Source organism: Ambystoma mexicanum, chromosome 1q, assembly GCF_040938575.1.
Source record: "Ambystoma mexicanum isolate Mex_15411 chromosome 1q, UKY_AmexF1_1, whole genome shotgun sequence".
Taxonomy (NCBI): domain Eukaryota; kingdom Metazoa; phylum Chordata; class Amphibia; order Caudata; family Ambystomatidae; genus Ambystoma; species Ambystoma mexicanum.
This window is the reverse complement of record NC_090922.1, coordinates 262,591,503-262,606,044: the sequence shown is the minus strand read 5'-3', so window position 1 is coordinate 262,606,044 and position 14,542 is coordinate 262,591,503. Positions and strand designations below refer to the sequence as shown.

The 14,542-nt window shown below is 43.3% G+C and overlaps 1 protein-coding gene across 1 annotated transcript in view; it reads right to left on the bottom strand.

The window, feature by feature from the left end:
* Positions 1-14,212, bottom strand: part of LOC138555077 (olfactory receptor 6F1-like) — a 50,375-nt gene extending 36,163 nt beyond the window's left edge. The window contains exons 1-3 of the mRNA XM_069642607.1: positions 14,133-14,212; positions 12,964-13,026; positions 11,616-11,723 (exon numbers count right to left, since the gene is read on the bottom strand). Of these exons, the coding sequence (XP_069498708.1) occupies positions 11,616-11,723; positions 12,964-13,026; positions 14,133-14,212 (251 nt within the window). The remainder of the gene's footprint in view (positions 1-11,615; positions 11,724-12,963; positions 13,027-14,132) is intronic.
* Between the last annotated feature and the right edge of the window lie 330 nt (positions 14,213-14,542).

The following is a 14,542-nucleotide window of genomic DNA, read 5'->3' as shown; positions in this document are numbered from 1 at the left end:
GTTAATGGCGTCAGTGATAAGGGTCCCATGTTCTGATTGGTTCACCGGCGAGCCCCCCAGTCTGGGACCATCGCTGTTCCCAGCTCGCGGTGCACCTGTCATTTGCAACAATGTTTTACTATGGGTGTGTGCAGACAATGTGAGGACTTATTCATAAGCAGGAAGGCCGACTACTCCCACCGTCGCAGATGTCTGTTGAGTCGCTTAATTGTATCTGCCTGTGTCCTGAGACGGGGGGATCCAGACGCCTTCTTCCTCCTGGGCTTGGCACCCTATCAAGTTCGGCTTGGTCACGTGAGGTGGGGAGCGTGGTTGAGGCAGAATTCTGCCAATTACTATTACATTTCTCACTGTGTGCCTGGCTTATCTTGCAGGTGCGACCTTGGCGTCGGCTTGCGGAATGAGGGTTTGCAACTTTGTGCCCTTGACTGTCTGCTTTCACTGGGCTCATTCTGCAGGGTCAGCAACCGAATCCTTGCTCATTTAATGTTCATGGAAGCTTCTGCTTGCGGCCTACTTGGGCCTGGTGCATATGTGGAACCATTTGATGCAGAGCGCTTTAGGTTATGGTATCATATTGTTCTATCCCCAGTATCGTGTCTTCGTTATATTTCTCATTATGGTACATGGTTTTAGAAGAAGCGTGAGCAAGCCTTTTTAGATAAGTTCATTATGCGTCTTGCGTTTCTGCATTTGAAAAGCCTATGTTGAAAATAATAAAGATGCACGTCCGTGGGTGTGTCCGTCGCCTACGTCATAGCACTGAGTATGTTCTTCGTGTGGATTGGTGTGGGAGTGTCCGGTGTGTATGTTGCACGAGTGTGCTGACCGTTAGCTAGGTCGTCATGGCATCTCTAACGATGTGTTGATTTGGTGCTGGATGGTTTAGTCGAGCTCATCCATGCCGCAGGTGTCGGCATGTGCAGGGCAGGCTGGTGGGCATGCGAGTGGGCACATCCGTATGTTCTTGTACCAGGGTATTTGGTCGTCTGGGAGATGGGCAAACTCCTCTCGTGGTGGGTGTCTGGGCCGTGATCCTCTAGGCCAGGGTTGAGAGGGGATTGGTGGGAGCCTTTTGTTCGCTTTTCCCACTTCACATCTATTCTCTGTCCTGACGAAGGCCTGGAGGAACCAATGAGGAGACCAGTTTGGGATGTGGTCTACTGCAAATAAATAGGCCAAAATGCAGTACATCGATACAACATCTGTATAAACATCCATCAAAAAATCAAAATCGAAGGGGGTGATGGATAGTCAGTACCTCGCAGAGACAATGAAAGGTTGACAAAAGAAAGTGTTAAAAGACAAAAGAAGGGATAGGCACACTTAGAGAAAATTGTAGGAACAGCAGTGAATGTGCTGTCATCACAATATGCCATTTCTGGTGCCCAACTCAGCAAACAACCGAGTCTGTGATCTTTTGCCTTTCTGTGAACTTTGTGTTTTTTTGCTCTGTGTGAGAAGTCCAAGAATCAAAATGAACTTCTATAATTATGTATGTTAGAGAATCAGGATCCCTATGGCATAACAGAGATGCTTTTTTGTATACTAACCCAGAATGAATGAGAGTAACTGTGAAATGTGATTTTGTCAACCATGATATGTTATATGTTTTTTAAAGGAAAAAAACTCTTTAATAACACAGGAACTTTGATGTGAATATGAATAAAATGTTGGTTTCCTGTTTAAAGACATGACGTTTTGAGTTTGGTCATTAGGAATTAATACTAGCACTAACTCCATGATGCTGGTATATGTTTAACAAAATCTGGTTTTGAAACACAGGAGTAGAAGATAGTCTGTGATTCCTATAGAACATTTTACACTTACCCGTTATATCACAGACCCCTTGAGAACAAAACAATCAATGTATATGACCTGTTGTATATATGCCTAACTGGCTGACAGATGCATTCAAATTTCTGTTGCCAATTTTGGTACTTGTCCTAATTGATTTTTGCATCATGAAAATAGCAATAAGGTAATGCGAAAAGATTAGCAAAAAGGCACTCCAAATGACTGTAATAGTGGGTGACACCGTACAACAGTACACTCAAACTGATGACAAAGTTTACTGTTGCATGTACACATTGGGTCAGCCAGCTAGACAACCTGGTGCATTGTTTACGTACCCAAAAGGTAACCACAACTACAATGAGCACTGTATGAAATGTGATGAGAATGGCGAGTGCTGGTTTATGACATGCAGTCCAGCAGAATATGAGGCACAAGGAGGTAACTTGAGGGGGGTCACTAGCGTGTGGCTGCCCAAGGATGGCTATGATATAATGAGACAAAATAAAGGAATGGTTGATGACTCGACCAGAGGAGGGAATGTAGTGAGGCAGTTATTGACTCGAGAGCATGTTCAAGCTCTGCCCCGCTGCCTTCCTCAGAAGAAACAAAGTTACAAGGTAAGAAAGGACACATTTGAAACTGCACTTTGAACTCTCCTGCAAATGCAGCTGTCATAAAGAGTAGTTAGTTGACGCTTCATAAGTAGAGATCAGATAAGGTATTAGCTTGCACAATTAGTGTGTTTTAAAATAGAATAGATTAGGTGACATGAAGGGCATATACACAAGATGGGATTCACTACACAGGTAGGTGTCATGCATGCTGGACATTTTACCTCTGGATCTGGAACTCCGTCTGTACGCAGAACGGGTTATGCTCATAGAACTGCTAGACCGTTTTATTCGAGATGGAGGTTGTTTGATGTACTACCGGGAAAACGACGTCTGCATTATTCACGTCGCTGAATTCACGTGATTCAGGATAGTCACGTGTGTTACGGCAGAACGTTCATAAGCAGCGTGGATATATGGCTCGCTGCTTCTGATTGAACATTTTGGCGTCTTGGTAGTTGACCTCTTCATCTACGTCTTTGCATCCCATCAGTTGCTTCCTTGGCCTTCAATCGACGTGTTTCCTTCACACGCAATCTCCTGTATCTGCTTTTAGCAGGTTTCGTTAGCGTGTCTTCTCACACACGGGTTCCTGTTCCATTCGCATGCTGTTTTCCTGTCCGCGTGTACGTTTCCACTTTCACTTTCACTGTCACGCGGATGCCGGAACTCTTCAAGCGCGGTGGGCCTGGCTGCATGTACTTAGTTCACGTGTAAAATCCCACGCGGACGCTGGAACTCTTCAAGCGCGGTTGGCCTGGCTGCGTGTACTTGGTTTGCGTGTACAATCCTACACGGATGCTGGAACTCTTCAAGCACGGCTGGCCTGGCTGCGTGTACTTGGTTCGCGTGCAAAATCCCATGCGGACGGTGGAACTCTTCAAGCACAGCTTTCGTGGCGGCATATACTCTTGTCGCGTGTATCCAGCACGCAGTTGTTTTGAACCTGTGAGGAAATAACAGGTGGACTCATTTCAATTTTGTTCTGATCTTTGTGGGAGAGGAAGGTTTATCTACAACTTTTATTTGAAGGTGACCGTGCACAGAACTATGGACGCTATCTGTGGTGCACCAACCCGGTATCTAGCGTGAGCCTCGTGCCGTTCGGGATAAGTCTCCCTTACTAACCTTCGCTCCTTTGTCGTTGGTTCTTTTCCTGGATTTCTTCATAGACTTTGGTGGATACTCCAGTTCTAAGCCTACAGGTTAGTGTTGGAATTAGCGTTATTGCCATTCTATCAGAGAGGTTAGTTGGGATAGTTTATCATGATGCTTTATATTTTCCTTGGCTGCCTTCCTATTACTCTCCCACGCCCTTTCCAGTGATCCTTCTCTCTGCTTGTTTTACCAGTCAGAGAGTTGTATAATTTGGAAGGTCTAAATTGACATCACTACTATCAAATCGTGTGAATTCAAGGATCCGGAAGACCCATATCAATTGTATCCTTTTGGTTTACTATATCCTTTTCATAAGATACTTTGGCGATTTATGACAGTAGGGCAGAACATTGTAGATAGATAAGGTTGCTCGTACACATAGGGAGGGAAATAATGTGACAGGCATGCATATGGAATCGGTAGATAGCAAAGCAAATGTGTCCTGCAGAGGATAAAACGTGACAGCTATTGCCATTTTAAAACTGCACAAGCACAGCAGAGAATAAAGTTCTGTAGCTTTAAGAAGGCCTCACAGCAATGCATGCTATTGAAACAAATACAGTTAATTCAGAAAAATCTGCAGTGGCTGGATATAGCTGCCTAAAAGGAATGTCCAAAGCCGAGGACACCAGAAGGAAGGTTTACATAACAGAACAAGATATCAGTGTCTAGGCGGCGAGTGTTCAACCATTAAGGTAAATCAGTTACAACAACACAGTAGACTATTTGAAGTCCACGGGATGAACAGAGCATCTCAGGACATCTCCTAGTAGCTGACAGATTAATGTCTCAGAAATCGTCTAGGTGTGACAGAAAAGTGCAAATGTGGCCAAAAAGACACCTAATTAAACATGGTCAAGGTGAAATGACTCATAATAGTTACTGATAATGTGTCAAGAACAGGATGGTGCGTTTACTGTTGCAAGACAGGAAGGGCTGTTGGTTCAGCAAGGACAAAACTCTTTGAAACTCAGAGATGACATGGCTGGGATAACATGGGCTGTTTTAGTTAATAAAGAATAAAAAGTGATAAACGTTATCCTCCTCTCCCATCAACATACATATCTCATCACGTTTGCCAGTTCACAGAGAGTGTGACCGCTTGTTATCCAATAAAAGAATATGTACCTTTTCACCGCAGAAGTCATTTAGATTGAGAATTATCCAATCAGTAGGGTGGGACATACAGATACTATATGGAGATTAGCAATTAGGACCATTGAGCAGGAGAGATAGGTTTTCATAAGTCAGGGATCATGATCATATCAGAATGACTCATTTGTGTTATATAAACTGTATTTGTCTTTTCAAACGTTGGAGAATTTGATCGAGAGAGCTTGGCAGTTAATTTCATTTTCCCCCCAGCTTTACATATTTTCAATAATGCTGGGTTACCTTGCATTTGCATACTACACCCCCTCTGTGTTGTCTCTTTATTGGCAAATACCAGGTGGAGGGTTCTGGTGTTTCGGGCACTGTTTCATAACGATCATCCGTGTGGGGACAGTTGCCTTTTCTCAGCTTCCAAAGGAAGTTTGAAGAAAATTCCGGTGCAGCTGGCTTCAGGGCACAGGAGAGAAGAACAGCAGGGGAACCGTAGTAACCGTCAGCACCAGGTAGTGACACTAGAATTGTGGATGCTGCAGCGTTACACACTCTCCGTATTCGAGACACAGAGGAGAAGGTCTGTGAAATTTAGTGGTAGAATGCACAGGTCCACAAGCAAGTGATGTTTCAAGTCCCAGGTCTGCACTCGAGATGGTGGCGGTGCTGTGGATTACCCTGTGGTAGACTTGGACAGTTCACTGGATGGGTCAAGAACACTTCTGAAGGGACTCGTTTGGTGGGTAAGCAGGGGCGCCGAGACTAGTTGTTCCCACTACTCAAAAGGGGCAAAGCACCTTGGAATGCCTTAATGATCGAAGAAGAAAGCTGGGGTCAGAAGGGACAGCAGAGAGCAAAAGGGTGCGAAACCCTTCCAAAGCGTCTCAGGTGGTTTCACCAGTCTGTTTCTTCATGTAGGGGACTTGGCACCTTCTGTAGTTCGGTGGGAATAGAGATGATTCACCTGAAATGGCTGCAGAGCCCCTTCTCTTATCCAAGATTAGCTTTGTGCTCAAATCGAGGATTTCCAATAGAATATCTGCTCTCTTGCAAGCATCCCAGATGTGGACCAATCATGGCCCACGGTGGTCTCAGTCATTCAGGCACTCCAGACATCCTGGAACCAGTAGTGTGGATTGGGACTAGACAGTCATAGCCCTCTTCATGGGCACACACATGTGACAGGCAGAGGCATGTTAAAGAGATTTGTTTTTGCGCGAGGCTGCATGCCCAAATAAGGAAAACTACAGTTACTTGACCTGGTTGTAGGCAAGGGACAAAATAGCCATGGCACAGAACAAAAGACTTTGTGGCTCAGCCATTTTCGGACCTGGCCACAGTCTTGAGTCAAACACAGTAAATGTGGTTTAACACAGTAAAAAAAACATTATGAAAAGTAACGGATGCCACCAGTTCGTCCAAGGCACACTCATAAAATCACCAAAAAATCCTTTGAGATTGTCTAGGGCCATAAAACCAAAATGGACCCAAGCACACGGTACTGGAAGGTACATTGCGTGCTGTTACAAAGTTAACATAGTTTCCCAGTGCTGACAGTCTGAAGGACGTGTCAGTTTCCCCATAACAAGTGAGCAAAAGCACAGGGGAGTTCAGCCGAAGGCTGTGCTCCACTGGAAAAGGTCAGGTTAGGATAGCCACAAAAAAGCAAAAGGTTTGGGGAGGTCTATAAATGGAGGGGAAATTGCACATAAATGAAATCTTTCCTAGCACATATGCTTGCAGAATTCATGGCAAACTCAATAAGCAGTCATACATATGTTTTCTTCATGTAATTACTAATGTAAAGCTACAAACACCCCGTGTCTTCTGACTGATTCCATTACCGACAATTTCTTTGTGACCAGGCCTTAACAGCTCCAGGGAATCCCAAGGCCCCTAGAACAACATATCGTCAGCAGGGACATCTTTATGGGCGGGCAAAAGGAGCACATGCCCCGGTGGACGGGGCTTGCACATAGCTGCCTGATCCAAAGACGTCAGTGCCCATTGTTCATAAAACATAAATAATACACATCAATATATTTTGTGGTGCATTCCTGAGGTTAGAAACCAACTGATGGACTGTTGTTGTCAAGTAAATGTCTTTCTCTCTGTATTCATTCTGGTATACATCGTTTATGCATTCACTTTGTCACAACTCCTGTGGTGTTTTCACTTTTCTGTGGGGAATATATTAATCAAGTGCCATAACCAAAGCTGAAATAATAAACCTGAGTGCTGTAACAGTTCAGTAGAAAGCTCAGTATGCAAAGCATTAACTACAGATCTGTGTGTTCATATGCCACATCAAAGCACCAAATAGCAGCAAGACCGACTCAGCCTTTCCTATATCTGAGGTTTATTGTATACTTTGGTAATAGTAACACCTGTTGTGCTACAAAACAACTTTTCTGTACTAGATATCGGTAGCTAAGAAACTAACATAGCCTGAGATGGTGAAGGTCTAGAACTTGATTTCTCCAGTCAGGGGTTGTAAAACCTGGGCAGCCACCCCCAATAATGGGCATGAAGTGTTAATAGAGAGAGGTGATTAGGTAGGCAAATTTAAGACTCTGGAGCCTAAGTGCCCAAGCATTATCCTGGTTTTGCCAGCGTACAATACAGTGATCCTGGACAAATGATCTAATATCATTGTATAGTACTTTACCGTCTTCCATGAAAATGCTTGCCTTCTCACTTGCCGGTCTAATTATTTAACCGATTGGCTGGTCTCTATTTTTATGTAGGTCATGTGAGTAGAAGGGGTCCTAGAGAGAAGTGAGCGGACCAAATGTCACAGGCCTCTGGTGAGAATATTTTCCAGACTGCTTATCGGACACAAAAAACAGTTAGATTTTTTTGTAAAATTTGAAAAGGCTCTTCTCAGCATTATAAATAGAAATCTATTATAGTACGGCTGTCGCTGCTCTATAGTTCAGGTGAGTATCAAGTTCCATACAAAACCCAAAAAATTGAATTGCTAATAACATTTGACTTGCATGATGGATTTGGCAGATAATATGCAAACTAAATTTTTGTCACGGACCGCCCCAGACACATAATTTTGGGAAGGTTTTGTTAGAAAATGTAAAATGTCTTCACAGCGCACAGCAAAAACCACTGCATGAAATTGGACCGGGCATTGGGTTATTTTGTCCAGTAGTTGTCAACATATTTGATGGAGAAGAGGGTGCTCCCTTCTCCCAAAATTATAGTTATATATTCCATGGTGCGTTGCAGCAGAGAGGCTGAGAGGCTTTTCAGAAATGAAATGAAAACTGCCTGTTTTCCCCAAAATTCTATTGCTAATAGCTTTTGACTTGCTGGATAGATTTAGATGAACATTTTCAAAATGAAAAGTTTCTTAAGCCCCCCCCCAAATTGCAAATATTGGGAACAATATGTTATAAATTGAAAAGGGTATTAAGAAAACAAAACACCACAGTTTCACAATCTTCAGCCTATTAATTTTCCCATAGAGAAAAAGTGGAATATTTGAACAGCCATAGCACCAAAACCGCTTGGTGGATTTGGACCAAATATGAAACAACTTGGACACAAAGCATCAAGTTACATTTCCTGAAGGTTTAGAGTAAATCCATCCAGTATTTTGTAAAATATTTGACAGAGAAGGGTGTGCCCCTGCTCCTTAAAACCTTTATATCGGCCATGGTGCTTTTTACTGCCGAGAGGCGCGCCGTCTAATAACTTTTGACTTGCTGTATGGATGTTGATAAAATGTCCAAAGAGTTTGTCAAGAGCTCCACTAAACTGGAAATTGTGGGAAAAATGTATTCAAAAATGAAAAAGCTATTAAGAAAACATAAACACGCTGTTTTCAGCCTATCACATTCATTTACCCACAGAGAAAAAGTGCAGTTTAACAGTAGTAGAGTGAAAACCACCTGGCATGTTTGGACCAAATAAGAAAAAATTTGGGCACAAAGAATTGACTTAATTTCCTTACTGGTTTGGGATAAATCCATGCAGTAGTTTTTAAAATATTCGTCAGAAACAGGCTGCCCCCTGCGCCTCTAATAATTTTTGATTTTCTAGATGGATTTGAATGACATTCTCTAAACCAAGGGTTTGTCAAGGGCCCCTCTAAATTGGAGATTTTGGGACCAATTTGTCAACAATGAAAAAGTTATTGAGAAAACATAAAAACACAGTTTTAAGCATACTCCCATTCATTTTCCAATAGAGAAAAAGTGCAGTTTTTGAATAGACGTAGCACGAAAACCGCTGGGGCAGATTTGGACTAAACCTTGGAATGAACTCCTTTGTGACCTTACAGGGTCTAATAACGTTCTCGACATCAGAAAGGGACCCACAACTCTTCAGTTCATGCAGTCACTCCTAGGAAGACACTGATTGTTTTGATCTACAGTGCTTAAATTGCCTGGCCATAGGCGCTATATAAATAGCAATAGCAATCACATCACGCTAGAGGTCGGGAGTGGGAAAGAAGACACTGTGTGAAGTTGGGGATTTGGGGGTGGGTCGGGGAGCCAGTTATGGGTAGAAAATGCTCATTTTATCTGAGGTAGACCATCTGAATCTCATGAGATTACAGTGGCAACGTTGCAAGATATGCTCAGTACAAAATGTGCATCACACAAAGTGATGGGCGATAGAGAGTAATGGGAAAGGGCTAGGGAGAGAAAACGCAATTGAGTGGAGTGAGGGTACCTAGAAAAAAGAAGGGGAATACATGCTGAGTGCCTGTAAAGATGTAGAACACTTTTTAATTCTGGGCAAAATGTTACCGTTTTAGCAGGAATCGCCAAACTGCCACTCTAATGCTGACATTTCTGTTATTGGATATGACTCCTGTGAAATTATCATGGAAATAAGGAGTTAGAAAAAAATGGTTGAACATCTAAAGTGCCTACATCTACTGGGCAGGGGGCAATCCACGTTTGGTAACAAAATAATGGTGTGACACGCCCAGTGACCATGGCTATGAGGCCCAAAAGAAAGCTATTGGTGCATCACGTACAGAGGCCACGGATGAAGGCCATGGTTATTGGGCACAGAGGAAACTAAAGTATAGCAAAACCCTTGAAATTCCGTGAAACATCATTTGCGAAGTTAAGATGATCAGATTTAATGCAACAAAACCCCTGCAATTCAGCACTTGCATTTCAAACAAATCCACCTTGGAAAAGAAAAAGAGTCACTCAAACCAAACAATGAAAGTTGGTAATGCCCAGGAGAGAACCAGGGAAGAAAAAAACAATTAAGGGGAGTAGGGGGACCATGGAAAAAGGAGAGGGGCACTTGATGAGTTCCTGCGAGAACAGAGAAGAGTTTGGGATTTTCGAGCGTTATCAGGGGAATACTGGAGGAATCCCGCAGATGTGGGTAGTTGAATGCCGCTGTATGGTGTAGTTTGTTGCTCTTATCAGGGGAATCAAGTGGAAATGTGGAGAGAGTGAAATAAAAAAAAACATAATTTTCCACCCGTAGTGATCACATCTCCTAGGCAGGGGGCAAGGAGCCTCTGGCCCTCATCATAAGGTTGGCGGAATGGGCTTACCGGCACCAGTAAACCCATTCCACCCTACCACGAGGTCTCCTCGCGGGACCCGCAATGGGCGCCTGGACAAACCAGGTGTCCATACCGGGTCCCGCAAGGACACCAGGGAGCTAACAACGGGCCCGTCATTAACGGGCCCGTTGTTAGCTCTATACCCTTACCCATTGAGCCCTATGGGGGCTCCAATGGGAATGGGGATGGACCGGGTCCGGGTTCCTCGGACGGGGAATTACTGGGTCCGCCAAGGTTGCGATGGCCCGGTAAATCCTCATTCGAGGGACCCAGGCCCGGATTGCGGTAAGGAGGCAACCAGCTGCTAAAACCGGCATGGTTACCTCCAACCTCCTGATGAGGGCCTCTATGTCAAAGGTCCTGGCTACTGGGCTTCAAAGAAACCTATTGGTGCAACATGTACAGAGACCATGGCCAAAGGCCATGGCTACTGGACCCCAAAGTAACCTATCAGTTCAAAATGTACAGTGGCCATGGCTGAAAAATAAGCTTAGTGTGCCCCAAATTAACCTACTGGTGCAACATGTACATTGGCCACGGCTGAAGGACATGGCTAGTGGGCCCCCAAGAAACCCATTGGGGCAACATGTACAGTGGCCATGGCCGAAGGCCATAGCTAGTGGCCCCCGAAGAAACTATACTATAGCAAAACCCTTGAAATGCAGTAAAAAAACTTTAGTTAGGGGAGAAATAATGTGATCAGATGTAATGTAACCAAATAACTGAAATTTAGCAAACGCATTTCGAGCAACTGTTACTCAGCATATGACAATGATGGCATCGCTGGTGCAATCACTAATGACATCATACATGACATCACTGATGGCATCACTAATTACTGAACACACACAAAAGAGGTAACCAACATACAATGACTTAATGTGGAGTCTAAATAAGAACAAAAGAGAGAAAATAGTCCCTGTCTATTTAGAGATGTTACTTCAGGTACATGTAAATGACCATTAATTTTTGAAAAAATATATATGAAGCATTTATTACTCTACAAGGGCATACACAAATAAACACAATGTAGATGTTATTTCCAGGTAATATCAACACTATTCGACACAACAGAAGGCAATTGGAAAACAAACCTAACAGTCTAAATCAATGACACCACTGCGCCCACTTCCAAAGCAACACACCACCGGAAAAATGCTACCAATAGAAAGAGAAATATATAATAAAACATTTTAGACTAACAAACAAGAATATACAAATAAAACCTAGCTATTGAATACACCTAGAGCTGGACATGAATGCCAGCCTGACACCTTGAGTTTTGCATCTGCCATATTTACTCAACTGGTAGATAGAAATGGTATTTAATACCCATCTGTCTCAGCACAAGATGTCTATTGGAAGTAGGCAAATTATTCCAAATTGCTTACTTGAGTTTCGACTGAACATGGCTCATGTGATTGGGAGGCCCAGCCTTCTTCAGGGCATAGCAGGCTTCATAGGAGGTGGCAAGAAATGCAAGCATACCGTAGTGATGTCTGCCAAAGAAACAATCACATAATTACTACAAGCACACAATAAAATAAAATGCAAAAACATGAGACAAAAAACATACGAAGAAATAATTATTTCAAATTTGGAAAACCTGCACAATTATGTGCTGGCACATGCCCAAATTCAGAAAACATCAACCAGTCTTTTTAGTGCAGGTCAGCTTCCCAAAAATTTCATACCCCAACCACTAGTGGAGTCTACAAAAAAGAACCACAATCGGTTCCGTCATTAATTACATCATGCATGACATCACTGATGTCACTGGTTTGATTGATTACACTTTGAATTATGACAACTCTGTTGTTTAACATAACATATGCGTACATATTTCATACTTACACAGTACAATATTTTCTTCCCTTGTTTCTTTAAATGTAATCGCAGTATACAATTATGTAGCATAAGTAACTGATTTATTTTTCATATTAGCCAAACTTCAAACTCTTAGATTATATATTATCACAATGCACACTGGCATGTACTTTCTTGTGTATGCAATTATTTGTTTTATAAAACGTGTCATTTAGAAAAGAATGGGTTCATGTAATGTTATCACAGTGAGGAGAAAGGTACATTTAAATGTGAACATTGATTTTTTTAATAAGACTTACTATTAAACATGTTTCTACTTCTATCTATACTTATTTTTATTTTACTACTACATATACTTATTATACGTTTGAAATACCTGAAATAGATTTTCCAGAATCAGGGACTTTCCCTGCTGATAGGTAGAGGGCTGCCAACCAGGCTGTGGAAAGGTCGAGGGCTAAGAAAAAAACTCCAGCAATGCTACAACACAGGGCCTCAATCGCAGGAACCATGGTGACAAGCAGTGCCATGTTAGCACAGTCTTGTACATGCACACAAATGAGTGCAGCAGATTCTACACTGCCCTTTCTAGGGTTGTGGTAAGTGTAAGCAGCCTCTGTGGGTGGTGTAGATGTGTTGGGTGTGCCAAGGAGGGCGTCAGTAGAGTTGTGCCGCAATACTAGAAGACTACCTGAAGTACAGGGGGATTCTGGGTGCTGAATTCCAGTGACTTCCCGCTTCTTTGGCAGATAGTCATTTGCATCCCGCAGAAGCATGCAAGTACATTTCCATGTAGACCACTCTGTACAGTTTACGGGGCAATCCAAAATAAGCCCCTATGTGAATTTACAATTTCTGATGACATGCAGGTGCAATTTATGAATAGGGAAAATTATCCATGTAAATTGTTACCTCTGCGAATCAGGACTAATAAGTGCGACAGCAACAGCGTTCATGTGCCAGCTTGGCAGGGACCTGGAGAAAAAAAGGGTCACAGAAATCACCAGTCGCAGGCACCATAGCACAAACACCACCCGGTAGATCTTGGACAATTATGCAGTTGAATGTTGGAGATTCTTTTTATTTTTTTCAGGCTTGTTGTGACTTCTAGGTGCCACCAGCTGAGGACGTATACATGCTGTGCGTTTCAACAAATGTGGCTTTACCCTAATGTGGTGGTAACTGTGAGCTAACTAAGGGTCGCGAGACTGGAGGAGCCGCCCTCAGCATTTTTATAACAGGTAGGCAGGTGACTAGAAAAGGGTTCTTTTGTTAAACATAAGGGTTGCTGAGGATGGACAACCCCTATTTCAATCTAAAAATGCTTCCCTGACTGGCTGGGCATCCAACCCCTACATTTCCACTTTTAGACACAATATCATCCAGACAAACTGGGTGTAAGGTTTCAAGTGACTGCAAAAACACATTTTGATAGCACTGTAAATACGATTTCGATATGGGTGTATTTTACTCCCTATTGTTTGAAGTTAGGAGTGAAATGATTTTTTACAGAATAGGAAGTAAATCACACTACGAATGAGGGATTTTTTTGAGGTGAGTTAAAAAATACCTTAACTGTAAAACAGATAGTTTCCATACTCCTTTGCACTAGTAATGAATTAAAATTAAAATCTCCAGTTTCACATTAAATTTCCACTTGAGTTCCGTCATTAATAACAGTAGAGCACTTTCCTGTGGCACTGCTTTGCTGGTAGCACTGATCCAAGCCTATCTGTGGAGCTGTTCTGGAGGGATCAGGAGGCAGAGTGTGTTATGTGTCCATTGCTGTTGGGAGTATTGGGGATGAAACCTGAGTGGTCTGCTGCTTATGTTATCTTACATGTTATCTTACATGTGTTAAGTGCCTCCTGCCACTGGTTATGGCTTCGAAGCACTGTAGGTAGGATGGTCCTTGTGGCGCTGGTCATTTAAGGGCGCGCACACGACGGGTTGACGTTCACTCCGCCGCGTGCCCCGTATAAATAAACAGGGCGTTCCCGGTGGCGTCCGAACCACCGTGGAGCCCACATGAGTATCAGCTCTGTCTCCGTGTCTCTGTGCAACAGGGGTGGGGGGCTCACAGACGGCGGTAGCGGAACACCGCTAACAGTGGCGACGAAGACCGGATCACTCCCTGGGACAGGCGGCGAAGTTCACTCATTGCGCAGATGATCTAATGTGAGCGCATCAGGCGAAATCTGACCGCGGCGAGGGGAGAGACACACGCGGCCGGCGGCCATTTTCTTGAATAGGCCTCGGATGATCATGGCTTCATAACGAAGTACCCGTGAGCCATCCAAGCCCAATTTTTGGACAATCCAGTGGCGGATAGTCACTGGAAGCAGCACGTGTCATTTCAGAATGATTTATTGACAGTTTCACTGTTTTTCACCGAGTCTGCGGGTGAGACTCCCAAGGAGGCCTGCTGGATGCAGATTGGGGGCCTACCCTGCTCAATTTTTGGACTCTCCATTTTTGCCTGTTTGCCTGG